The following is a 26,140-nucleotide window of genomic DNA, read 5'->3' as shown; positions in this document are numbered from 1 at the left end:
TCCAGCCTGGGCCGCAGAGGAAGGGTCTGGTTTTTTTTTTTTTTTTTAAAAAACAAAAAAACAAAACTGGCTGGGCACAGTGGCTCACGCCTGTAATCCCAGCACTTTGGGAGGCTGAGACGGGCAGATCACGAGGTCAGGAGATTGAGACCATCCTGGCTGACATAGTGAAACCTCGTCTCTACTAAAAATACAAAAAAATTAGCCGGGCATGGTGGTGGACACCTGTAGTCCCAGCTACTTGGGAGGCTGAGGCAGGAGAATGGTGAACCTGGGAGGCAGAGCTTGCAGTGAGCCGAGATGGTGCCACTGCACTCCAACCTGGGCGACAGAGCAAGACTCCATCTCAAAAAAAAACTGAACAATTCTCTCTGCCTGCAGTGTTTAGTAGAGACCAGAGGGAGTAAGACAGGATGTGGGAGACAATTTGGGCTGCCATTTCTGTTGTGCAGATGAGAGTTGATTAGAGACTGGATCAGGCAGGTGGAGGTGAAAATAGAGGTGGATACGTCCAAGGGCAGGTAAAATCAACAGGAACCAGGGACCCTCAAGGCAGTGGCAAAAAATCTCATTATCTTTTCCTTTCTTCCTCTAGACAATCTTCTTTCAGAGCATGCTAAAGAAAAAGGTAACAATATATAAAGAGTAAGGGATAGGAAACAAAAAACACATTCTTTATTTTCTATGTAAATGTTGCCAGTCATTATTATAAGTCTATTATTATAATACTATACACACATGCACACATATACCCTCCATTGATATTACTGGAATTTAGTTTGCAATGTCAAGGGGCTGTGGAGCTGGTGGCAGTGGGTGAGGAGGTGTCCAGGTCAAAATTCATAGGCCTAGATTACCATAAACTCCCTTCATTAGCCTTTCCACCAATCATTTTAAAAAGAAGTCTACTTATTATTGAAAAGTATATTAATGTGGTCATATGGGATGTATGGGAATTTCAAGAATCCACACAACCTTTGCATAGAGAGAGGTGGTATGATACAAAGGAAGGGTCGCAGGCTCTGGGGTCAGTGACACCTCAGATCATTGGTCTGCCACTTACTGGCCTTGAATAAGTCACTTTACTGCTCTGGGTTTTGGTTTCCTCATCATCAAAACGCAGATAACTTCCCCTTACCTGATTGTTTTCAGTGTTAAAACAGGCAACCTTAAAAAAAAAAAAAAGAAATCTGTCACAGTGCCTGGAACTCCTTTTCCTTATTGCCATTTTGTCTTCATTAATTGGACATTTACTGTGGGCCACTGAGGGTCAAAGTTGGACACCTTGTTGAAGTCTATCTGGGAAGACAAGTCACTGGCTCAGATGACTCCAGATTCAATTATTTCAGCGTCTCCTCTCTTCCCTCCTTACATCTCCTCCAACCTGGTACAAGTGTGGCGTGTATCTGGCAGACACTGGCTGTTCTGCTCAAGCGGGGAGGGAACAATGTGGGGTAAGGGCGAGGGCCTCCGACTCAGGAGTCAGACAGACTTCGATTGAATCCCACCTCCTTGGTCACTTACTAGTTGAAAGACCTTGGGCAAATTTTGTGTCCCTTTGAGCCTCAGACCACCCCCGTAAAAAATGGCAATAATAATTCTAGGCACCTCACATTGTTGAGGATTGAGTGCCTACTTCAGTATAAGCACAGAAGACAGTAAGTGGAAGCTGTTAGTAGTGGAGATAGTGACAATAAACCATAAGCTACTTAGGAGCCGTGTCATGTTCAGCTGCATTTTTCCAATGCCTAATGCCTAATACATGCCTGGCCCTTAGCACAGGGACTGGTGGTGGACTCAGGATGTATAACTTCAATTGTCCGGCAGGGCCAATGCTGGGTAGGGGGAAATGTGGGCCACGTGGCCCTCCAGAGAAGCCGCAAGTCCTCCCCGGAAACATATGTCTCATACACATATATCCCCAAATCCTCTGGGACCTCCAATTTATGAAATTTATAACCTCAGGGGAGTTACTGTAGAGAATAATAAAGCCATATTAACAAGTTCATGCTAGGCCTTTGGCCAGTTTTACATTTAGATACCAGAAACGGTGGGCTATAAAAGGACAGCAGTGCATACACTCATGTACCAGTTACAAACATATAGAAACACTCATGCAGACAGCAGAAATGAAACCAGACAGATGAAAAGGAGGGGAAGGGGAAGGAGGAACCAAAGTCCCGGGCAGGCTGGGTCACTGGGGGAGTGTCACCAGCACCATCAGATTTCTGGGTCTGAACTCTGGGACACAGAGCTGGGACTAGGGACATAGAAGCGTCATCATCATTTTAATCTTCTGGGGTGGAGTGATGAGGCTTCCACAGCCAGAGGGAAAAGAGGCAGGATCTGATCACTTACTCCTCTCTCTCTTTCTGGTTTTTAGGAAAACTCCATAAAGCTCTCAGTAAGTTCTGCTCCTCATCCATGGCACAAGCTCCTTCTGCTGACACCTTTGCTTTAGGATGAGCATCTCAGTTTCACTTCCTGGGGCAGAAGGGAGGGGGTAAGGGTAATTCAAGCCATGGGGACTGGGGCTTTCTTGGCTCTTCGAAGTCTCTTTTCTCAAGTATTCTCTGCTCCTCTTTCCTACACAACTGTTATTTAGTCTTTAAATTGAAAAATGTTTCACCAAGAAGAGATAGATGCACCTCCCATAGGTGAAGCCATCTGGAAGTCCCTTTTATCACCCAGGCATGAAATTTCCCTAGATGGGGTCCAAGACGACGGGATCCTCATTAAACTGAATATGTTGGAGCAGTACTTCTCCATCATTTCATGTGTGAGGACCTCTTTTTAGCATTAAATAAAAATCTGGCCAGGTGCAGTGGCTCACGCCCGTAATCCCAGCACTTTGGGAGGCCAAGGCAGGTGGAGCACTTGAGGTCAGGAGTTAGAGACCAGTCTGACAACATGGTGAAACCCTGTCCCTATTAAAAATACAAAATTGGCTGAGTGTGGTGGTGCATGCCTGTAATCCCAGCTACTTGGGAGGCTGGGGCAGGAGAATCACTTGAACCTGGGAGGCAGAGGTTGCAGTGAGCCGAGATTGCACCATTGCATTCCAGTCTGAGCAATGAGAGCGAAACTCTGACTCAAAATAAAAATAAAAATAAAAATAAATCTGTAGACATGAGACATATCTATGCATTATTATATTGAGAAAATATACATGATCACAAAGTCCAATACTCAGTGATAGTCTTAAATGAAGCAATATTTCCTACAACATCTACATACATTTATGTTGTCATTACCTGTAGGTGTGAGATGTGTTATTTATTTAGCCTGCAGATAAGGTTTAGCTCACACAGGAATTTGCTGATCCTCTGCAGTATCTCTGGGGATACTCCCATGGTCCACAGCTGGGATCTACTGCTCTTGCAAACTCTTCTGGGGAAGTTCCAGGGTATGGCTATTGAGTATCTATCTGCTCGTGGTTGGGATGGGACTGTAGCATTATGGGAGGGCCTCTACATAGAGGCCCTCCTTCTGATTTGCCAAATTGTTTTCATTCTTTAGAGAAACTCCGGAGTGAACTGAGTAAGTTTCCCATGTTCTTATAACTTCCATACCAACTTATCTCCTGTTGCCCTAATATTTCCAGTGATAGCTCATTCCCCTTGTTTCTTCTTTCATAGAGCTGAAAAGAGCTGCAGCAAACTCAGGTGAGATGCACTTTCTCCACGTTTGGCCACCACCCTATGGGAGTTCTTAATGTCTCCAGTGTTCTAATGATCCCCTTTTCTCATTTTCAGGCTGGAGAAGAGCCCGCTTGCATTTTGGTAAGTTATACCAATCAAATAGATCCACATTTCAGAGTACATCCTCCTTATGGCTTTGTAACCTTGGATTTTGTTCCATTCCTCTGGAATGCATGTAATTTAAAATTTTTTAAATCAAATCTGTATAACTGCCTATCAAATTTAAAAAATCTTTGTGATCGATTTTAGGTTGTATTTAGATTTAGAAAGCATCCCCTCTTTTAGAGCACTGATAAATATTAGGTTTGGTCTTCTTAAGGGTTTTCTGTGATTTTTGAGATTTTTCCTATGTTTATCTGTTATTTGTATTTCTTCTTTGTGTGACTTTCTGTTTCTGTTCTATTTGGGCTATTTTTTGATTTGTGAGGACTCTTTCTAGATAAAGCATATTAGCTCTCTGTCATATTTGTCACCAATTATTTTTTCATTTGCATTTCCTTATAGTATTTTTCTGATGCATGAGTGTTTTATTTTTACGTAGTCAAATGCATTAATATTTTCCTGTGTACATGCTTTCAGGTTTGGGAAGTCCTTCCTGTCCCACAACCAGATAAATAGCCACTGCTTCCATCTCTTTCTACACATATGCTTTTTCTTCTTTCTCTGCAGACCAATTTGCTTAGGGGTGGTGATTAAGATTCTCAGAGAAGAAGGGAATGGGTTGAGCAGATGCCCCAACAATATACATTATGAAAAGATTTGCACCTCTCTTTCAATTTATTCCTAAATAGTTTGCATTTTTTGCTGCTGTTCAGATGGGATCTGTTTTTTTCACTGCTTTGGGATCCTTATCAATTTTCTAGGCTTTTATCCTTCTCCTGTTCACACCATCTTCCTTCAGGCAGAGTACAACAAATTATGAGTTGGCCACTGGAAAGAACTCCAGGTCACCTTGGCTGGCATTCTGGGAATGTACAAACCCTTCTGTCTCACATTTACAGTCTGGCTTATTGCCACCACCTCAACTGCGTATGGACTTAACTCTCCAACAAGAGCTTATTTCCTGTATTTGGGGAAGGAAGGAGACTCACTGTGACACTCATAATCCACAGTTTTAAGGAAGAATCTTTCTCTCTATATTAACATTTAAAAATAATAATTTAGTCCTACCTACTTGGGAGGCTGCAGTGGGAAGTTCACCTGAGGCCAGGAATTCAAGGCTGTAGTGTGTTATGATTGCATGCCCATGAATACCTACTGCATTCCATCCTGGGCAACATAGTGAGACCCTGCCTCAAATAAAATAAAATAAAATAAAATAAAGCAGATAAGTAATAATTTTAGGTGACAAAATGAACATCATGCACTCACTGTAGGAATGAGGCACTCTCTCATTAGTTCATCAAGTCTGCGCAATAGCTCTACAACACAGGTTCTGTTACTATTTCCATTTTACAGATAAGGAAACTAAGGTTCAGAGATGAATAACAAGCCCAAGGTCACATAACTAGCATGTGGCAGAGCTGGGATTCAAACATGCTATGTGGCTACAGGACCTAACATCAAACCCTATATTTATCATCACACATTTGATTCTTTTGGAACATCAAAGACAAAGGTAGGGTCTTACTCTGTTTTCTGTTGCTATAACAGAATACCCAAGACTGGGTAATTTATCAAGGAAAGAGGTTTATTTAGCTTACGGTTCTCAGGGCTGGATGGTCCAAGATTGGGTGACTGTATCTGGTGAAGGCCTTGTGCTACTTCATAGTATGTTGATAGTTGCTTCTGGAAAAACAGAAGGGCAAGTGAGTGCCTGCAAAAGCAGAGAGGAGACAAAGTGCCCTGACCTGCTTTATCACAATCCACTTTCCAGAGAAATAAACCCAGTCTTGTGAAAACTGTATTAATCCCTTTGTGAGGGACCCAAACACCTCCTGCTAAGCCCTACCTCTGAACACTGTAGCAATGAGGGATTAAGGTTCCAACACATGAACTTCTGAGGGACACACTTAAATCACAGCATGTAGTTATTTCCTAAGGATTAAGGCAGCTTCACAGACCGATGAAGAAGAACTTTTTCTTCTATTACCTAGTAATCGACCAGGAGACCTGTTCTTTGAAAGAGAAAATTCTTTGATTCTAGTACACATGGTGGGAGCGGGAATCCATGAACTAAAATGGGCTAATGACAGTGATGGCAGACCTAAAGATTCTTTTTCCCTCCAAAGCTATCCCCAAATCCCTTAAGACCTAGGCTTCCAAGTCTCACCTGTCTACGTCTCTTTGCAGTGGCAGTGACCCTGGACCCAGAAACAGCACATCCCAAACTCATCCTTTCTGAGGACCAAAGATGTGTAAGGCTTGGAGACAGAAGGCAGCCCGTACCTGACAACCCCCAGAGATTTGATTTCGTCGTCAGCATCCTAGGCTCTGAGTACTTCACAACTGGCTGCCACTACTGGGAGGTGTATGTGGGAGACAAGACCAAATGGATTCTTGGGGTATGCAGTGAGTCAGTGAGCAGGAAGGGGAAGGTTACTGCCTCACCTGCCAATGGACACTGGCTTCTGCGACAGAGTCGTGGGAATGAGTATGAAGCTCTTACATCGCCACAGACCTCCTTCCGCCTTAAAGAGCCTCCACGGTGTGTGGGGATTTTCTTGGACTATGAAGCAGGAGTCATCTCTTTCTATAATGTGACCAAGAAGTCCCACATCTTTACTTTCACCCACAGTTTCTCTGGCCCCCTTCGCCCTTTCTTTGAACCTTGCCTTCATGATGGAGGAAAAAACACAGCACCTCTAGTCATTTGTTCAGAACTACACAAATCAGAGGAATCCATTGTCCCCAAGCCAGAAGGGAAAGGCCATGCTAATGGAGATGTGTCCCTGAAGGTGAACTCTTCCTTACTACCCCCAAAGGGCCCAGAGCTGAAGGATATAATCCTGTCCTTGCCCTCTGACCTTGGCCCAGCCCTTCAGGGGCTCAAGGTTCCTTCTTTTTAGGGATATGCCACATTATCTGCTCCTATCACCATCCAGCCCAGCACCCTGGACTTCAGTTGCCTGGTCCAACCTCGTGATTCTGGAACGTCTCTTCTCCTTAACCCAATCCAGACCCTTTTGTGGTTTCTATTTGTAACACTTTTCTCCCAGAACTCAGTTCTGAAGCTTGCCTTTCTTCTAAGGAATTGAAGTTCCCAGTGACCTGAAGGGAAGATTCCTGGAAACCAATCAGTTTAGGTGTAGGTGGAGATGTTGAACATGTGTTACCAAGATATAGCACAGGTTCAGGGGAAAGAGTTCTCTACTCCAGGGGTTATTTAGAAGACACTTTCTCTGCCTCATCCTGCCCTCAAGCTTTAGTCAAGAAGTTATGGCCCCCAGTCCCTGACTTCTTATCCCATCAAGGGCTGCTTTTCTCTCTTTCTCTCTCTGAGTTCTGGCCTCTGGCCCCCAAAGTCAGCTTTCTAAAAGCAAGCATGTTTTAGACCACTCACTCTTTCCCTCTTTCTTCAGGAATGAGTTGGGAGAGGAGTAAAACACATCCTTTTCTACTCTCTTGATGCTGTTTACAACATAGTTTGGTGATATCCAGAGCTAATGTACATGCTTTCAAAAGCTAATCTTCCTGTTGATGATAACTAGGTACAGGGACTTTAAACACAGTTGCTATAATCCTGAAAAGCCTCAGGAGCAATCAGGTTACTGGCAGGCACAGCTGCAGAGAGCTCAGCTGTGTATTGCCCTCTGACTTTGGCCCAGACCTTCAGAGGCTTAGTCTGTTGAGTCTGTTGTGACTGTCTTATGAATCAATCTGTTGTGCCAGCCCTTTCTGAGATTCAGAGAGGCCCAACTAGAAAAAGTGGCAGTTTTAACCACCAACGTAGAAGCTTTCTTTTTCCCCACAAGACCATTGTACTGGAATACGTGACTGTGTAGCAAACAGCCTCTTAGGTTGGAGAGTATTGACTTCAAATAGGAAGTTGGTAGACTAGGTGTGAGGATGAAATAATGACCTTGATTTTTGGGTGTGTATTGCAGAAGCCTAGTCACTTTCAAGTCACACCACATAATGAGATCTGGCCTAATCGTGGAGATGTTGGTTATCAGTTTGCAGATGAATACACAGTTCTAGCCAACAGAAACTGTATCTTTCTGTTTGTCAGAAGTTCTCTATTAGTTCCTGTATTAGTCAAGGTTTTCCAGAGAAACAGAATCAATACATATTGGGGTGGGGGGCGGTGGTTATTATAAGGAATTAGCTCACATGATTATGGAGGCGGTTAAATCCCAAGATCTGCAGGGTAAGTCAGCAAGATGGAGTCCCATGAGAGCTGATGGTTTAGTTCCAGTCTGATGGCAGCAGGCTTGACACTAAGGAAGAGCTGATGTTTAATTCAAGTCTGAAGGCAGGGAAAAAAAGCTGATGGCCCTGTCCAAAGGCTATTAGGCAGGAAGAATTCTCTTAGGGCAGAGTTAGCTCTTTTGTTCTATTCAGGCCTTTAACTGATTCCATGAGGCCCACCCACATTTGGGAGGACAGTCTGCATTACTCAGTCTACTGATTTGAATGTTAATGTCATTGAGAAACACCCTCACAGGAACACTCAGAATAATGTTTGACCAAGTAACTGGGCATCTTGTGACCCAGTTAAGTTGATACATAAGATTAACTATCACAGTGACTGAGTGGAATTGTTTGCTTTTGTACAGTTTTAAAATAAAAGTTTGGTATTTGTGTTTTGGTATGCTGTTATTTTCATTGCGAATGAAGAGTTGTGGGGAAGGTAAGAGATTGGTTTTCAAAGAGCTTTGAGTCCCCCAAGGCAAGGTTTAGCCACCATTCATACTAAAGCCATAGTTTTATTCCCGAGTCTGCTCTCTAGTATTTTATTTTATCAATTTATAAACAAATAGTGTTCATCAGGTACACATATTTCACTCACCCATATTCAGTTCCAAACATGCGTTCCTGAATATCCCAATCTTAAAACTAACTCACATTGTCAGCTTGTGGAGGCAGAATCCTTACATACATACATATACACATGTATATATGTATGTGGATATATACATATCGGTGCATATGTATATAACATGTATGCATGTGTATATGTATGCATATATACACATATGTATGTATACATATTCACATACACGCATGTATATACACATATGTATATATTAATGTATATATGTGTATATGTATATACACATACATATGTGTATATACATATATATGTGTATATATATATGTCTACTGATTTGAATGTTAATGTCAAGAAATAACCTCAATATATGTATTATACATACATATAACCTTACAACTATATACAACATATATACATATATATGTATGTGTATATGCATACACACATACACATGCATGAGTATATATGTATGTATATAAAATATCCTTACAGTGATTCTGCCAGGGATTTTATGGGGGAGGAAGTTGGTACTCCAAATGGCTAGGTGGTAGAGCGGGGTTCTATACTTGATTTATCTAGCTCTGAAGGCAATGCTCCTTGTTCTTTGCACTGAAACATTGTGCAGCTATGAGAAGCCTGCAGTTAGTTTATGTATTCCATTAGCCTTTTATTATTTTAAAAAATAAAACCTGAAAAAAATGACATTGTCCTGGATACTTTGGTGATCTTGTTGTGTCTGGATTGATGAATAAGTGTCCGGCTTAATTAGGGATGCATGCAGAGCCCGGGAAAATCCCTACTCAGGGACGCTGGGAGACCTGGAGGTTGCTCCTTGGACAGGGTACTTTTCGCTTCTCCGATAAGGAGAATGGGTTATATTATCTTTAAACTCCCTTCCAGCTCTACCCTCCTTTGATTTTAAGTTATTAAACCTTGAGTGAGGTGCCATACTCTTGGCTTCGTTGGATGTTTACAGGACGGTCAAGGGTTACCAACTCAAAGTAAAGAAGGAACTCTGAGTACGTGCCCCCTTGGAGGTTGTGTAGGTTAGCTATACAGATTCTACAACTTCCCAGACGAGTGGCCCTGAGACTTGGGGTTGAACGCGCGAGCACGGAAGGAAATCCCACCTTAGGACGGAACCCAATCTTTTCAGCTCCGTTCTAAACTTCGCAAGTTTTCTCCGAGTCTACGCGCTTCCTTAGGACTACAACTCCCAGCATGTCACGCCGGAGGTCAAAGCTTATTGGTGGTCCCGCCAGGTCGCTTGCGTTGTGGCAGTTATAGTAGCCAATGGAAATAAAGGATTAGCTTAAGAAACCAATCCTGGAGTAGTAGGGCGGATCCTTCCTGAGTTCCGGCTCCGGCCCCAGCGCCTTCCCTTGCCTACAGAGGCGGTGCTGTACCTGACCGAGCGGCGGGAGTGAGGTGGGTCCGGGTTGGGCCCGAGGTTGCGGGGGGAGGTGGACACGACCTCGCGGGAAACTCTGTACACGGCCACTTCACTCTCACCGAGGAGTTGGGGGCTGCTGCTTTGCTCCCTGAACCGAGTGGGAAGCCAAGGGGCCTTGTGGTCCCTCCGCCCCGACCCTCGGCCCTGGTCCCCGGCCGACGCAGCCAGGTGGCTGTCCCCACCCTATTCCCCGGCCCTTCTGTTGGGTTTGAGTATACGGCACTCTTGCCACTGACCATACGTTTAGGGTCAGCCCTTCCTCCTCTCCCACCCCTCCGGCCCCAAGCCCGCCGGCAATCTCTGAAACCAGCTCTTGTCCCCTTGGGCCTCCGCCACTGGCTTCTCCCCGCCCCGCAACACACAACCCAGCCTCTTGGATCCTGGCCCTGTGACACTTCTGGCAGTCTTTGCTCCCTCTTCCCTGACCATCTCCTGCGACCCTCTGACTTTCTTGGTCCTCCTCTATCTTTGACCCGTTATCTAGCTTCCCTGTACAATTACCCTGTTCGTCAACACTTTGCCCTTGGTCTTTCAAAGCTCCTCTCTCCCCTTCCTCCCCACAGCCCTTGACTTGGCCCCAAAGACCTGTAACTTTGGCCCTCCATACTGCACTATGGCTTGGCCCCTTCCCTTTAACCTAGCCCCTTCACAGTCATCATCTGTGATCACTAGCCCCATCTTCTTGGCTCTTACTTCTTAGACCTGGCCCCTTCTCCACTTCTCAGCCCCTTCCACCTATGCTTCTCCCTGTGCAGCTGAGCCCCCAGGAAGACAAAGCCCAATAGACCCCTTTTCCCATAAAATCTCTGCCGTGTGATGTGAAAGTGCCTCTGTACTTCAGCTTCACTCTCTTCTCAGTAGGTAATTGGCTCTCTATCTCTGCAAGTCCCAGTCTTACCCATCCTGCAAGTCTTAGGTCAAATACCTACTCTTCCATGAAACTGCTCAACCCTGATCTCATCAGGGAGATACACCTGTGTCATGTGAACTTCAGCGGTACTGTTTTTATTTATTTCCTTCCCGTCTTCTCTCCTTTTTTCCTTCAGTACTGGTATAATGGTTAAAAGCACTGGCTTTGAAGTGATGGGCATAGGCCCCAGTTCTGCCACTTACTTGCTGTGGGCCCTTGGGCAAGGTACTTAATTTCTCTGAGCCTCAGCTTTCTCATCTCTAAAATAAGGATGATGTGAAGTGAAATTAGGTGATTCATGTATGGTGCTTAGTCCACAGCTTAGCACTTGATATGAGCTTTGAAAAATGTTAATAATGTGCCAGTGCTGTGTTAGACACTGAGGAGTGGGTACAAAGGTGACTAAGGCCCAGTTCCTGCCCCTGTCCCCTGAACTTAACCTTCTGCATTGTAAGACAATTTCTGGAGTTCATGGTCTGTTTCACTACACTGTATCACAAACTGTGAGTGGTAATCATAATCCTAAATCCTTTTGCTCTTACATTGACCTAGCATCCAGCCCTGGGTAGAGCTGGAGCTTGGAAAATTATAGGTTCTCAGAATAGCAATTTTGGAATGGAGGCTGAATAGCTCATTGCATAGAGATACTGTAGCCGTGGGTCAGATGGGAGCAGGGCAGGGGTGGGGGATGGGATGGTGGTGTGAATTAAGATCACATTCTGTCACTTACACATTCAAAGACATTTGAGCACCCAACTTTATGCTGCAGAAGGAGATTACTAATATGACCCAGTCCGTTTCCTCAAGTTGCTTATAAACTGCTAGTAGAAACAGACATGTAAAGTAGGTAATTGCAAACCACTATAAGGCAAGCACAAGATTCTGTGAGTGCATAAAGGAGAAAGTAGGCAGGAAACAGGAGATTGCTGAGGAAAAGTGGGTGAGAATAGACACAAGTAACCATGAACTGGGTTCTGAAGACAGAGCTGGTGTTTTATTCAACTCATTCAACAAATACTTATGAAGGATCTACTGTATATGGCTGCCACTACTCTAGGAGTTTTGGTTACATTGGTAAATTGAAAAAAAAAAAAAAAAAACCCAAAAAAACACAAAGGCACCAGCTCTCATGGAACTTACGTTTTAGGGAAGCAGACAATAAATAATTGACATAAAGAAAATGTCAGAAGGTAAGATGTGCTATGGGGCAGGGGGACTGGGAGTGTGGGAGTGACTTTAATTTTTTAAAGGATGGTCAGGAAACAGTGTCTAAGTATCACGGAATAGTTTCTCGTGTTTACTTGCATTTTTGGAAGTAAAGCAAGTCGATTATTTTTCATATTGATTATCTAAATTCTTCAAGGAACACTAACAGGGATTAGTAAATTACAGCTCACTTCCTGTTGTTTTAAATAAAGTTTTATTGGAACACAGCCATACTTACTCCTTTATGTCTTATCTATGGCTGCTTTAATGATTCATGATACAGTGCCAGAATTGAATAGTTACAGCAGATATCCCATGGCCATAAATATTTACTAAATATTATCTGGCCCTTTACAGAAAAAGCTTGTCAATCTCTGGTTCTTAAAGAGTTGAGGGTCTGTCTGTATTTCACATTTTAGAAGGTTATATACAGTTTTATGCTATTTTTAAGTTAAAAGTTTTTTCTTAATGAGATCGTTTAAAAGATCTTTTTCTTGTGTTCTTCACAGGGCCTGGATATAGTGTCTTCAACAGTTGTAACAGCAGCTGCTATTTGCTGATTGACAGCATGTGTCACACACTCTGCTGAGTATTACAGGCATTTTTTTCTAATACAGAGTCTTGTAGTGTGGGTAGGTATCACAATTTTAGTGATGAGGGAGTTTAAGCTCAGAGTGGTTGAATAATTTGCAGAGAGTAGTAAAGTTAGTATGTGTCACAGTTGTAATCCAGCCCTAAATGTAGTCAGTACCTCTTTCTTCATTCTGTGTTTTTTTCCAGAAATACTTGCAGACTTGAAGGAATTATCAGTCTTTCATTTTCTATCATCAGTGTCCTATGATAGTTTGTGCTTCCCTCCCTTATCCCTTTGTTCATGTCACTCTGTTCACCAGCCCACTCTGCTGAAATGTCGTTATTTCTTCAAGGCCTGGAGGAAATGCTATCACTCTCATCAGAGGTACTTTTCACCCCAACTCTTTCCCTGTCCTTGGCTGTAGGAACCTAAAGGAGTCTGTGCAGCTTAGCACACATTTACTGATGTTTGCACAAATCAAGGCCTGTGCTGGGCACTCTTATGTGTTTAGTTTTGGGGTGGGGTGTGGGGAGTGTGGTTTGTGTGTCTGTGTCTGTGTTTATCTTTGTGTGTACTTGGTATGTGAGTGTGTGCTTGTGTGTGGTGTGTGGGTATATGTGTGTAGACATATATGTAACTATATATGTGTGTGGCTGTGGTATGTGGCTATATGTTGTGTGTGTATGTAGTGTGTATGTGTGTGGTGTGATAATGTATGATTGTGTGTGGTGTGTAGGTGTGTGGTGTGTAGTGTGGCTGTTGTGTGTGTTGTATGAGAATGTGAGTGTGTCTGGTATGTGAGTATGACTGTCACATGAGAATGTGGCTTTGTATATGATGTGTATGTGTATGTGTGATTCTGCTTGCTTGTGTGCGTGCATGCATGTGGGGGGGGCAGTGGGTGGGGCTTTGTGTGGTGTTTGAGAATGTAGTGGAGGGCACTGACTGATCAGAAGAAACACAGCCCAGGCCCCACAGTAGGTCCTGGAGGTCCCAGGTATTAACCCAGATGTTTACTTGCTAGATTCTGCTGTGGTCTGGAGAGGGGTAGAGTGGCAGAAATCTCAAGAAAAGCCAAAGCTGGGCCTTGTCACCTAGGAGAGCCTCAAGATTTAGAGGTTTTGTTTTGTTCATTTTGAAGTCTGGCAAATAGATGGATACTTACAAGGAAGGCTTTTCAAAAAGGATTAAACATAAAAAGAGTTACAGTTAACTTATAGTTAGGCAGAAAAATTGCACTTATCCCAAAATGAAAGCTCTTTTACTTGCCCATGAATTATAGTCTGGATTGTCATTGCTTAGTGGTATCAAGAAGAGTGACATTATTCAAATGGCACAAATATCATCTGGTGGTGGTGAACAAAGCCGGTGCCTTCTTTTTGCTCTGGTGGGTAGCTTTAAATATCTCTAAAAGTTTGTCACTTAAAAGGTAGCAAGTAAAGGTGTTCTATCCAAGTATTCCAGTTGATTGAAGTTATTTCTAATGGATGGTCCCATGGGGAAGGTGTATACCCTTCAAACTGAACAAAAGATTCCCTATGATCTGGCCCAACCCAAAGAATAAAGGTGTTGGCCATTTGTGTTCATTCTCAGGGTTCAGAGATGGGCAGTGAGAAGGAGCAGAGTCCAGAACCACACCTGCCTGAGGAAGGGGAAGGGGGTAAGCCTTGGAGAGTGGATGACTCAGAGGGTTCTTGGAGCCCACCTGGGGAGAAGGAGCATGGGCAAGAGAGCCTGTTGGATGAACTGCAAGAAACTCATCCAAAAAAACCGTGGCAGAAAGTCACTGTCCCGGCTCGAGAGCCAAGGGATCCCATTGCTCATCCAAGGCATGAGGCAGATGAGAAGCCCTTTATATGTGCCCAGTGTGGCAAAACCTTCAATAATACCTCCAACCTGAGAACACACCAGCGGATCCACACTGGTGAGAAGCCTTACAAGTGTTCTGAATGTGGCAAGAGCTTCTCAAGAAGCTCCAACCGCATCCGGCACGAGCGGATCCACCTGGAAGAGAAACACTACAAATGCCCCAAGTGTCAGGAGAGCTTTCGGCGGCGCTCAGACCTCACCACACACCAGCAAGATCACCTAGGCAAGCGGCCATACCGCTGTGACATCTGTGGCAAGAGCTTCAGCCAGAGCGCCACACTAGCTGTGCATCACCGGACCCACCTGGAGCCAGCGCCCTACATCTGCTGTGAGTGTGGGAAGAGCTTCAGCAACAGCTCCAGCTTTGGCGTGCATCACCGCACCCACACAGGTGAGAGACCTTATGAGTGCACCGAGTGTGGGCGGACCTTCAGCGATATCTCCAACTTTGGAGCTCACCAGAGGACCCACAGAGGGGAGAAGCCCTACCGGTGCACTGTGTGTGGGAAACACTTCTCCCGGAGCTCGAATCTCATCCGCCACCAGAAAACTCACTTGGGCGAGCAGGCTGGGAAAGATTCCAGCTGAAGGAGAGCCCCATTTAGAGTGAGGGAGAGAGAGCGAGAGACCCCAACCTATTGGAGGAAGATCTTTAGCATCTGCTGCTGCTACCTGGACCTCAAGCCCTTCATCCCACTTTGGAGAATGGTTTTGTATTGCCTCTGAAGTCAGGATCTCAGGAAGTCCTGATAAGGGACTCTGGAGTAAAAACCCTTGCCTCTTTCCAGGCCAATTTCTCATGCTGAAAAGTCAGAGGACCCAGTCTTGGCTTCACTTTCTTGGGGTGAAAGAGAATTAGGGTAGGCTCAGAACATGCTCGTGTCATTAAGGCAGCAGTCCCCTGGCCTTTGAGGAAGTACCTATGAGATGGGTGTCACTATCTGAAGGTTCTCCAAATTGTCTGTGAACTTGCTTAGGTAGGAGTGCACTGCAGTGTCCTGCTAGTTCCCACCTATTGTGCCCCAACTTTGCTTCTAGATCTCTGGGCTGGGAGGAGTGACCTTCTCAATGGAAGGGGCCTCCTTGGTCTGGAGAAGAGATCTGAGGTCCTGCCTTAGAAATGAAAGGGACACCCTCAGGGAGCCATGACCCAGGGACCTTCACACTCCCCGATGTTTGTTACTTGTTATCCCTCCCTCAACCTCCCCAACCTGCCTCTGTTTTCCCCAGAGTGATTAGCAGTAAAACCCTTCAATGAAAAGGACCCGTGTACTTCTTTGGGGAAGTGGGGAGCTGGGGAGATTGTCCCACTGAACCCACTCTGGAAGGGAGTTGAATTCTAAGACAGATGAGTAGATGCTCTGGAAAGCAAAAGAAAGCCGACTAAGTTTCTGGGGCCTTTGAGGAGAAGGGGGAAAGGAAAGGAACTAACATTAATTGAGTATCCACTACATGCAATTGATTCCATCAGTCACATTTACATTCTTTATCTCATGTAGTTGTCACAGCAACCCTCAAAGGAATAAGAAGAGGACATGGAAGTGAGTAAAGATAAAGTCACTTGCTGTGAAGTCATAACAGCAAGTATGTTGTGGAGCAGAGTTCAAACTTGGGCCTCCCTGACTGCCAGCTGTTGCTCTTTTCACCAGATTGACCTTTTAGCTTCTGAAGGAGGAGCCACTTAGGAGACTTGCCTGGAGGTAGGAGCCAGTGTGGCCTCTTAATATGGCTTTGGACCATTTGCTCTGTGGCAAGTCAGTACCGAGCATGAGAACCTTTTCAACTTTATTTTGAGGTCAGCTTTATTTTATCTTGAGACAGGATCTTGCTCTGTCACCCGGGCTGGAGTGCAGTGGTGTGATGACAGCTCACTGCAGCCTTGATCTCCTGGGCTCAAGTGATCCTCCCACCTCAGTGTCCCGAGTAGCTGGGACTGCAGGTGCACACCACCACACCTGGCCCTCAATGATATTGATTGAGCACTTACTCTGTGACTAGGAAGAATGGCAGTGACAGGGAGTAGGGGGTAAAGGGTGGGATAAGGTGAGAGAAATCTTAAAACCCATAATGAGAATCTTTGCTTTTAGTAGCAATAGTTTAATCCCCAAGGCTGAAACAGCTTAGCACAGATTATGTCTGGTTTCCTGTCCTCCTGGTTTAGGCCTGGCTCCACATGGCAGATTTCAGTGTTTTCTACATCGAAGTTTAGTGTTCACCCAGTTTTCCTTTAACAAATACAAAAGAACCCTTCCTCTAACAAATACAAAAGACCTCTCTCTACCTCTCTTGTGAATCTGGGGCCCTACTCTTCCAGAGTGAGGGGTCCTCTTCAGTTGTAGCCAGTTGGCAGAGTGTGATTCTGGCACTAGGCTTGGAACTGACATCACCCATAACCTTGCCTAACATGGGGTCCCTGCCGTTCACCAGGAAGAGATGTGCTAGGATCTTTACACTCATTGAATTCTCACAGCAACTAACAATGACCTGCATTTGCCATATGTAGAACTAGGCTGATGGAGAAAGTGACTTGCCCAAGGTTACAGAGCAAGTAAATGCAGAGTGTAGGACCTTAACTGCTGCCCAAATTCAAGTCCTGTATTTTGTCCAACTATAAAAGACTTCCCAAATGATTCCTTTATATTTATAGGGTACTTTATTGTTTACCAAGCACTTTTATTTCATACGCATTTTCCGATTCCTTGAAAATCTCCACACAATATATTTTAAACATATAGTCACCCAAATGTGTGTGTGAGTTGGCACACACCCCAATAATAAAGATCACCATCTTTTAAACCCTACTAAGTGCCAATTATTGTACACCTCTTATCTCTAATCTTCATGCTATCCTTTAAGGTAGTAATGTCCCCATGTTCAAGGCAAGAAAATTCTGTGAGGTTAAATGACCAGACCTATTGGCAGAGTTGGGACTTAATTCAGGTATGTCTGTCCCAAGGCCAAGCTCTTCATTATACCCACTATCAAGCTAGGTCTACAGATCCCCTCGCAGTCTGGGAAGCTTGGTCTGACTCCTTTCTGACTTGGAGACTTTGTGATGACCACTGTGACATTTTCTGTTTTTTGTTTTTGAGACAGAGTTTCGTTCTTATTGCCGAAGCTAGAGTGCAATGGCGCGTTCTCAGCTTACCGCAACCTCCACCTCCCAGGTTCAAACGATTCTCCTGCCTCAGCCTCCCAAGTAGCTGAGATTACAGGCCTGTGCTACCACACCTGGCTAATTTTGTATTTTTAGTAGAGACGGGGTTTCTCTATGTTGGTCAGGCTGATCTCAAACTCCCAACCTCAGGTGATCCGCCAGTCTCGGCCTCCCAAAGTGCTGGGATTACAGGCGTGAGCCACTGTGCCCAGTCCCTGCTGTGACTTTTGTAAGAGTGTCTGCTGCCAGGTGGGCCTACGACCAATGTACCAGGCCCCTGCTTTGATCTTGGAACATAACTCCCCAGCCGATAGCACTTGTCCTTTTTTTTTTTTTGAGATGGAGTCTCACTCTGTTGCCCAGGCTGGAGGGCAGTGGTGCGATCTTGGCTCACTGCAACCTCCGCCTCCCGAGTTCAAGCAGTTCTCCTGCCTCAGCCTCCCGAGTAGCTGGGATTACAGGCATGTGCCACAACGCCTGGCTACTTTTTGTATTTTTAGTAGAGACGGGATTTTGCCATGTTGGCTAGGCTGGTCCTGACCCCAGGTGGTCCACTTGCCTCAGCCTCCCAAAGTGCTGGGATTGCGGATGTGAGCCACTGTGCCCAGCTCATTTGCCCTTTTTTGACCGTAACTTATATGCTAAGTTTTTTTGTATGAGTCAGTGCTTTTGAGACCTGACTAGTCCATTTATTAACTGTCTAACTTCCTTTTAAACTTTATTTTCTCCTTCATTGCCCTTATTTTTTCCCTTTCTCCCTCACTCCATCTACTCTTTCTTCTCTTCCTCTCCCTCTTTTCCTACTTCCCTCTTAGTCACTTGTAATACTGAGACTGAAGACAATGTGGCCCCTGATTTCTAGTGCAGGAGATTGCCACACAAATCCAGAGTTGCAATGCAGGATGATAGGTGTCATTACAGTTGTACCCAGGATGCTGTAGAAGCCGGGGGAGTACCTTAACCTGGCCTGTACTGGACGGTGGGGCCCAGAAGTGGGTAAGATATAGTCCTTCCTGGCTGGGCACAGTGGCTCCCTCCTGTAATCCCAGCACTTGGGAAGACGAGGCGGGCAGATCATGAGGTTAGGAGATCGAGACCATCCTGGCTAATACGGTGAAACCCCATCTCTACTAAAAATATGAAAAATTAGCCAGGTGTGGTAGCAGGCACCTGTAGTCCCAGCTACTCAGGAGGCTGAGGCAGGAGAATGGCGTGAACCTGGGAGGCGGAGCTTGCAGTGAGCTGAGATGGCGCCACTGCACTCCAGCCTGGGCGACAGAGCGAGACTCCATCACAAAAGAAAAAAAAAAAAAAAAAAAAAAAGACATAGTTCTTCCTGCACGGAACGCAGAGGAAGTGAAACCACTCTGAACAAGGTCCTCGGGGAACACAGGTGGGAATGGTTAACTTCACAGGAGAGGGGAATCTGAAAGGATGATTGAATTTGTTCTGAATGAATAGGTGTTTATAGCAGAGAAAAGAGAGGAAAGGGAAAGGTTATTTCAGATGGAAGAGAAGGCTTAGTGTTTTAGGAAATAATGAAATGTTTGATAGTGTGCCCTGTGTGAGGAGGAGAGGAGGCCCTTGTGTTGGATGCCAGATTAAGAAATTTTGGACTGTGTACAATAAGGAATTTTAAAGCTTGGGAATGACATGATAACATTCACCCTTTATTTAGGAAAAGCACTTGGGCTAGTGTAGAGGCTAAACTAAAGGGGGATGAGTGATTTGGAAACATGCTCAGTATGTAAACCAGGTACCAATTAGGACCCTCCTGATCCACAGAGAGTTCTGTATGATTGCCTCAGAGCATTGCCAATTCCACAGAATGGAAAATTTCAAACCTTCCACACAATTTCTGCAGATTCCTGGGGTTTATGACCTCATAATCTCTTGCCTGAGATTCCTGTGATCTGTACAAACCTTTTCTATTTTGTCCCCATTAGTCCTGTCAGAGAATTCAGCTCTTTTGATAAGTTTAGAATCTTTGCTAGAGATTGAGAATCTTAGTGAGGAGTTACATTAAGGCATGTCAGTAGCTTCCTATCCTGTCATCTCTGCTCACCTCCCCACCCTGTCTCTGGATTGCCACAATAAGACTATGGTGCATCGTTTTTTGTTTGATTTTCTGAGATAAGTTCTCCCTCTTGCCCAGGCTGGAGTGCAGTAGTGTGATCACAGCTCACTGCAGCCTCCACTTCCTGAGCTCAAGCAATCCTCCTACCTTAACTACCCCAGTAGCTGGGACCACAGATGTGTGCCACTGCACCTGGCTAATTATTTATTTTTGTTAGAGATGGGGGATCTCACTGTCAGGCCTCTGAGCCCAAGCTAAGCCATCATAACCTCTGTGACCTGCACGTATACATCCAGATGGCCTGGAGCAACTGAAGAATCACAAAAGAAGTGAAACAGTCAATTCCTGCCTTAACTGATAACATTCCACCATTGTGATTTGTTCCTGCCCCACCCTAACTAATGAATCAACCTTGTGACAGTCCTGCCCTGGACAGTGAGTCTCAGGAGCTCCCCACTGAGCACCTTGTGACCCCCAACCCTGCCCACAAGAGATAACCACCTTTAACTAATTTTTCACTACCTACCCAAATCCTATAAAACTACCCCACCCCTATCTCCCTTTGCTGTTTCTCTTTTTGGACTCAGCCCACTTGCACCCGAGTGAAAATAAATATCCTTGTTGCTCATACAAAGCCTGGTTAGGTGGTCTCTTCACACTGACGTGCATAACATTTGATGCCGAAAAACCCGGGTCGGGAGCTCCTTTGGGAGACGGCCCCCTGTCCTCACCCTCACTCAATGAGGAGATCCACCTATGACCTCGGGTCCTGAGACTAGCCCAAGGAACATCTCACCAATTTCAAATTGGGTAAGCTGTCTTCTTCACTCTCTTCTCCAACTTCTCTTGCTACCCTTCAGTCTCCCTATCCTTCCAATTCCAGTTCTTTTTCCTCTCTAGTAGAGACAAAGGAGACACATTTTATCTGTGAACTCAAAAACTCTGATGTCGATCATGGATTTGGGAAGACAGTCTTCCCTTGGTGTCTGATCGTAGTGGGGACGCCTGCCTTGATCATTCACCCACAGTCCCTTGGTGGCAGGTCAGTTGCAGGGATGCTTGCTTTGCCTGCTCACTCACATTACAGCCCAGGACTCAGAGATGCCTACTGCAAGCCTGGTAGGTGCCCACCTCCATTTCTCCATGTCTCTACCTTCCTCTTTAAAGTTACCTTCTCCACTGTGGGCAACCTTCCGCCATCCATTCCTCCCTCTTCCCCCTTAGCCTGTGTTCTTAAAAACCTAAAGCCCCTTTGACTAACACCTGACCTAAAATCTAAACATCTTATTTTCTTCTGTAATACTGCTTGACCCCAATACAAACTTGACAATAGTTCCAAGTGGCCAGAGAATGGCACTTTCGATTTGTCTATCCTTTAAGACCTAGATAATTTTGTCGCAAATTGGGCAAATGGTCTGAGATGCCTTATGTCCAGGCCTGTTTTATACTTCCCTCCCTCCCTAGTCTCTGCTCCCAATGCAACTTGTCCCAGATTTTCCTTCTTTCTCTCCCGTCTGCTGCTTCAGTCTCCATCCCAAGTTCAGAGTCCTCCAAATTCTCCTTTTCCAGTGACCCCTCTGACGTCTCTCCTCCTTCCCTGGCTGCTCCTCACTAGGCTGAATTGGGTTCCAATTCTTCCACAGCCTCTGCTCCCCAACCCTGTAACCCTTCTATTATCACCCCTCCTCACACGTGGTCAGCTTACAGGTTCATTCCGTGACTAGCTCTCCCCCACCTGCCCAACAATTTCCTCTTAGAGAGGTGACTGGAGCTGAAGGCATAGTCAGGGTACATGTGCCTTTTTCCTATTAGACCTCTACTAGATCAGCCAGCATTTAGGCTCTTTCTCATCAGACCCCACTAAATATGTACAGGAATTCCAATATTTAACTCTGTCCTACAATTTAACCTGGAGTGACTTAAATGTCATCCTGACTTCTACCCTCTCCCCAGATGAGCGAGAAAGAGTTTATACCCTAGCCCAGTCTCACTCTGACAACTGCCGGTGTCATTAGCCATGCCTCCAAGAAGGCACCAGGGCAGTTCCCCAGGAGGATCCCCAATGGGGATACCAAACAGGCTCCCAAGATATATCTAGACAAGATTACGTGGTCTCTTGCCTAGTTGAGGGGCTTAAAAAGGACAGCATACAAAGTTGTTAATTATGACAAACTTAAGCCACTCAAGGTAAGGACGAAAACCCAGCTCAGTTTATGGCCCACTTGGTGGCTACCCTCAGACGCTTTACAGTCCCGGACCCAGAAGGGCCAGAAGGCCATCTTACTCTTTTTTTTTTTTTTTTTTTTTTGAGGCCGGAGCTTCTTCTGTTGCCCAGGCTGGAGTGCAGTGGCGTAATCTCGGCTCACTGCAAGCTCGACCTCCCAGGTTCCCGCTATTCTCCTGCCTTAGCCTCCCAAGTAGCTGGGACTACAGGCGCCCACTACCACGCCCAGCTAATTTTTTGTATTTTTAGTAGAGATGGGGTTTCACTGTGTTAACCAGGATGGTCTCGATCTCCTGACCTCATGATCCACTCGCCTTGGCCTCCCAAAGTGCTGGGATTACAGGCATGAGCCACCGTGCCCGGCCAGCTTACTCTTAATATGGATTTTATTACCCAGTCCGCTCCTGACAGGAAAAAACCCCAAAAACTAGATTCCAGCCCTCAAACCCCACAACAATACTTAATTAACCTTGCCTTCAAGGTGTTTTACAATAGAGAAGAGACAGTCAAGCGATGACAACATATTTCAGAGCTGCAACTGTTTGCCTTCGCTGTAAGACAAACCCCAGCCATGCCTACAGTACACAAAAACCTCAAAACAACAAAACCGCAGCCCCCAGGCACTCCTTCAAAACCTCCTTATGGACCTTGCTTCAAATGACAGAAGCCTGGCCACTGGGCCTTGGAAGGCCTGCAGCCCAGGATTTCTCCTAAGCCTTGTCCTGTCTGTGTGGGACTCCACTGGAAGTCAGACTATCCAACTCAGATTACAGCTGCTCCTAGACCTGCTGGAGCAAAAACCCAAGGCTGTCTGGCTGACTCCTTCCCAGGTCTCCTTGGCTTAACAGCTGAAGAGTGATGCTGCCTGATCATCTCAAAAGCCCCCTGGACCATCACGGACGCTGAGCTTTGGGTAACTCTTACAGTGGAGGAAGACAGGAATGTCAGGCCTCTGAGCCCAAACTAAGCCATGATAACCTCTGTGACCTGCACGTGTACATCCAGATGGCCTGGAGCAACTGAAAAATCACAAAAGAAGTGAAACAACCAGTTCCTGCCTTAACAGATGACATTCCACCATTGTGATTTGTTCCTGCCCCACCCTAACTAATGAATCAACCTTGTGACATTCCTGCCCTGGACAATGAGTCTCAGGAGCTCCCCACCAAGCACCTTGTGACCCCTGCTTCTGCCCACAAGAGATAACCACCTTTAACTGTAATTTTCCACTACCTACCCAAATCCTGTAAAACTTCCCCACCGCATCTCCCTTTGCTGACTCAACCCACTTGCATCCAAGTGAATAAACAGCCTCGTTGCTCACACAAAGCCTGTTTGATGGTCTCTTCACATGGCTGCATGTAACACTCACTGTGGTGCCCAGGCTGGTGTTGAACTCCTGGGCTCAAGAGATCCTCCTGCCTCAGTCTTCCAAAGTGCTGGGATTACAGGCGTGAGCCACTGTGCCCAGCCTGCATCTTACTATATAGATGGTGTCTTACCATCACCAGAGATCTTTTTTCTTCGACATTGCAATAATTACTCCAAAATTGCAGTGTGTCTTACAATTAATGTTTTGGATTAAATGAAATATCACATAAGAAAGAGATGAGATGGTGATATCAGCAAGATGGTGCAATAGGAGGTAGGTGTCAGCCTCCATTTCCCCCACAGAAACACTGACTTAATATACAGACCAAAATACCTTTATTTTGGTAGAATTCTAAAAACCAATTAGGTTTTACTACCCCAGGCAAGCACGAAGCCAAAAAGAACTGATTTGTTTTTCTAAGGACCAGCCAGAGGGAGCGCAAAAGAACCAGCGAGTAGGCAAGGGTAACAGCAAAACTGCAAGTTTATTTTGGTAACCTAAGGTGTGGGGAAGAAGTCTGTCGGCCTCCAGCAAAGAAGGCCGGCAGAGTCCCCCAGTGGGGCTCTCGGACGGAGTTCCCACAGTCCCGACATCCCGACAAGAGTGGGGCTGTGAGAAGGCCGCGTGGCTCACTGGCCAAGAGTGGCTTTTCTAGGAGTGGGAGGGCAATAGGCGGGGCACGGGCGTGTCGGGGGGCGTTCTGCAGGTGCGACCAGGTAAATCTTGGTCTCTTCGGATTGACGTCACCTGGCGCATGCCCAGTTGATCTGCACCTTCCCGGGCGCCGGCTGCATTTTCGCGCGCGCGGGAAGAGTTGGTGGTGAAGAAGAACCCGGAAGTGCACCATCTTGCCTCCATTCGTCCAAACAGTCCAACCTTTTATTGATAATAGTGATAAAGGGGCGCCGTGGTCTGTCTGGCTACTTCCTGCTGTTAAGGGGAGTCGTTAAGGTCGGGGCCCATGGTTGGTATTTGGACGCACGGATGAAAAATGAAATAAGGCACAGTATTAGTATAGGAATGAGGAATGGAAGCATTTGTTGGAATATGGGCAAAACCCAGAAGGAAGGTCCTGGCAAGGTTGGGGAGTATGAGATAGTTAAGAAAATTTAGTAAGTTTGAGGCGAGTGGGGGAAAGTTGAACTGATTTCTCGGCCTAATAAGGGGGTAGGGCATGAGGGTATAATGAGGAACAAGTGCACAAAGTAGTTGTTGGCCAGGCAGCAATTAAGGAGTGGAGTTTTTTCGTGGAGTGGATGGCTTTCCACTTACTTCTACTACAGAGATATTGGATGGAAGGCTAGGTCCAGAGAAGGACGGCAAAACAGAGTAGGTAGCCTCGCTGTTGATTAAAAAATTAATTGTCTTACCCGCTACCAGGAGAGTTACCCGTGGCTCGGCGAGGGTGATGGGGGTCCCCGAGTCTCGGCACCTTCAGTTGTCGTCGTCCAGATGTAGGAGCTGGAAGGAGCTCCCAGGATCCTGAGAAAGGGGGTCACGTAGAGGCGCGGCACCTGTTCTCAGGGTGGGGCAATCCGACTTCCAGTGTCCTCCCTGCTGGCAAGCAGGGCATGGGGTTGCTGGTGGATGAGGGTTAGGACATTCACTGGCCCAATGTCCTGATGCCTTGCACTTATAGCAAGGCTGCGTTGGGATTCGGGGACCCTGTGGACACCTGTTGGCATAGTGTCCTGCCTTGCCGCACTTATAGCAGGCAGGCTCCTTTCGTAGCCTTGGAGTCTGTGGGGTATGTGCTCTCTGGTCTGGGGTTACGACTGGGCTGTAAAGCCACTGCTAGGAGCTGGGCCTTCTGTTTGAGGCATGCCTGTCGTCTCCTCTCTGGAGTTATAGACCTTAAAGGCTAATTTAACTAGGTCTTGTATTGGTGTCTGAGGACCATCCTCTACCTTTTGAAGTTTTTTACGAATGTCAGGAGCTGATTGAGAAATGAAATAAGATGCCAAAATGGTGGCCCCTGTGGGGGAGGCCGGATCTAACTGGGTATACTGGGTTAGAACCTCAGTCAGTTTAGAGGTTAGGATAACCTGGAGGTCATGCCAAGTTAAGTCATAGGCCTGACAAAGGTGTCTAAATTCCTTTATGTATATGGTAGGATTAGCTGAGAAATCACCTAAATGCTTCTCAATTTTGGAAAGATCGGCCAATGAAAAAGGGACATGTACTCTGACTACCCCCTCCGCCCCAGCCACCTCTCGCAAAGGTGCTAACACTGTAGGAGGGTGTGGGCAGAGATAGGGGACTCAAGACAGCCAGTTGGGGGCCCCGAAGGAGTCATGGGACCGAGTGGATTACTAGTAGATAAGGAGGAGGAAGAAGGAGTCTGGATGGGGGGAGGAGGAGGAGTCTGGGCAGGAAGGGAGGGGGTGGAGAGAAGGAGGATTATAGGGACGAGAGCTTAAGGCCCAAAAGCCTTGTACGTAATTAATTTCGGACCACTTGCCTAGCCGCTGGCAGAAATTGCTGAGGTCGATCACGCCACAGTGGAAAGGAAAATTAACCGCTTCCTCCTAAGGTCTTGTTCAAGCTGTAAGGTTTTTAAATTGGCTAGGAGGCACCCTAAGGGGGTGCTCTTTGGAAATTTGGACTGGGGGGTTTTCCCGTTTGTTTCCTCTTTACTTACACAATGGACACAATGGAAAT

At 45.8% G+C, this 26,140-nt stretch overlaps 2 protein-coding genes across 11 annotated transcripts in view; both read left to right on the top strand.

Annotated features, from left to right (window-relative positions):
* Positions 1–8,450, top strand: part of ERMAP (erythroblast membrane associated protein (Scianna blood group)) — a 34,984-nt gene extending 26,534 nt beyond the window's left edge. For 5 of the 6 annotated variants that reach the window (XM_023221567.3, XM_023221564.3, XM_023221563.3 and 2 more), the window contains 6 exons: positions 596–628; positions 2,384–2,404; positions 3,520–3,540; positions 3,639–3,665; positions 3,756–3,782; positions 5,994–8,447. In XM_023221567.3, the coding sequence (XP_023077335.1) occupies positions 596–628; positions 2,384–2,404; positions 3,520–3,540; positions 3,639–3,665; positions 3,756–3,782; positions 5,994–6,709 (845 nt within the window). In that variant the 3' untranslated portion in view covers positions 6,710–8,447. Of the gene's footprint in view, positions 1–595; positions 629–2,383; positions 2,405–3,519; positions 3,541–3,638; positions 3,666–3,755; positions 3,783–5,993 lie in introns of all 6 variants that reach the window. The other variant, XM_031934231.1, reaches the window with a different exon arrangement.
* A 1,530-nt stretch (positions 8,451–9,980) lies between these two features.
* On the top strand, positions 9,981–23,432 carry ZNF691 (zinc finger protein 691). 5 transcript variants are annotated; one of them, XM_023221341.2, is made up of 3 exons: positions 9,981–10,065; positions 12,716–12,838; positions 14,374–15,910. In XM_023221341.2, exon 3 carries the CDS (start codon positions 14,383–14,385, stop codon positions 15,235–15,237), a length of 855 nt encoding a protein of 284 aa, XP_023077109.1. In that variant the 5' UTR covers positions 9,981–10,065; positions 12,716–12,838; positions 14,374–14,382; the 3' UTR covers positions 15,238–15,910. The 5 variants fall into 5 exon arrangements, 3 of the variants coding, with proteins under 3 accessions (XP_023077109.1, XP_023077110.1, XP_023077108.1); XM_023221342.2 differs by lacking the exon at positions 12,716–12,838; XR_002733503.1 differs by lacking the exons at positions 12,716–12,838; positions 14,374–15,910 and adding an exon at positions 22,938–23,432 and having other exon boundaries at positions 9,992–10,065.
* Positions 23,433–26,140: the final 2,708 nt, after the last annotated feature.

The sequence above is a fragment of the Piliocolobus tephrosceles genome, chromosome 1, assembly GCF_002776525.5.
Source record: "Piliocolobus tephrosceles isolate RC106 chromosome 1, ASM277652v3, whole genome shotgun sequence".
NCBI lineage: Eukaryota > Metazoa > Chordata > Mammalia > Primates > Cercopithecidae > Piliocolobus > Piliocolobus tephrosceles.
Note: the sequence above shows the minus strand (reverse complement) of the source record. Positions and strands in the feature narration are given on the sequence as shown.

Bases quoted from the DNA above. Each gene is read 5' to 3' on its own strand.
- ZNF691 (XM_023221340.2), top strand. From the start codon at position 14,111: ATGGCACAAATATCATCTGGTGGTGGTGAACAAAGCCGGTGCCTTCTT. The intron at 14,168-14,373 runs GTGGGTAGCTTT...GTTCATTCTCAG, and splicing joins GGTGCCTTCTTTTTGCTCTG to GGTTCAGAGATGGGCAGTGA.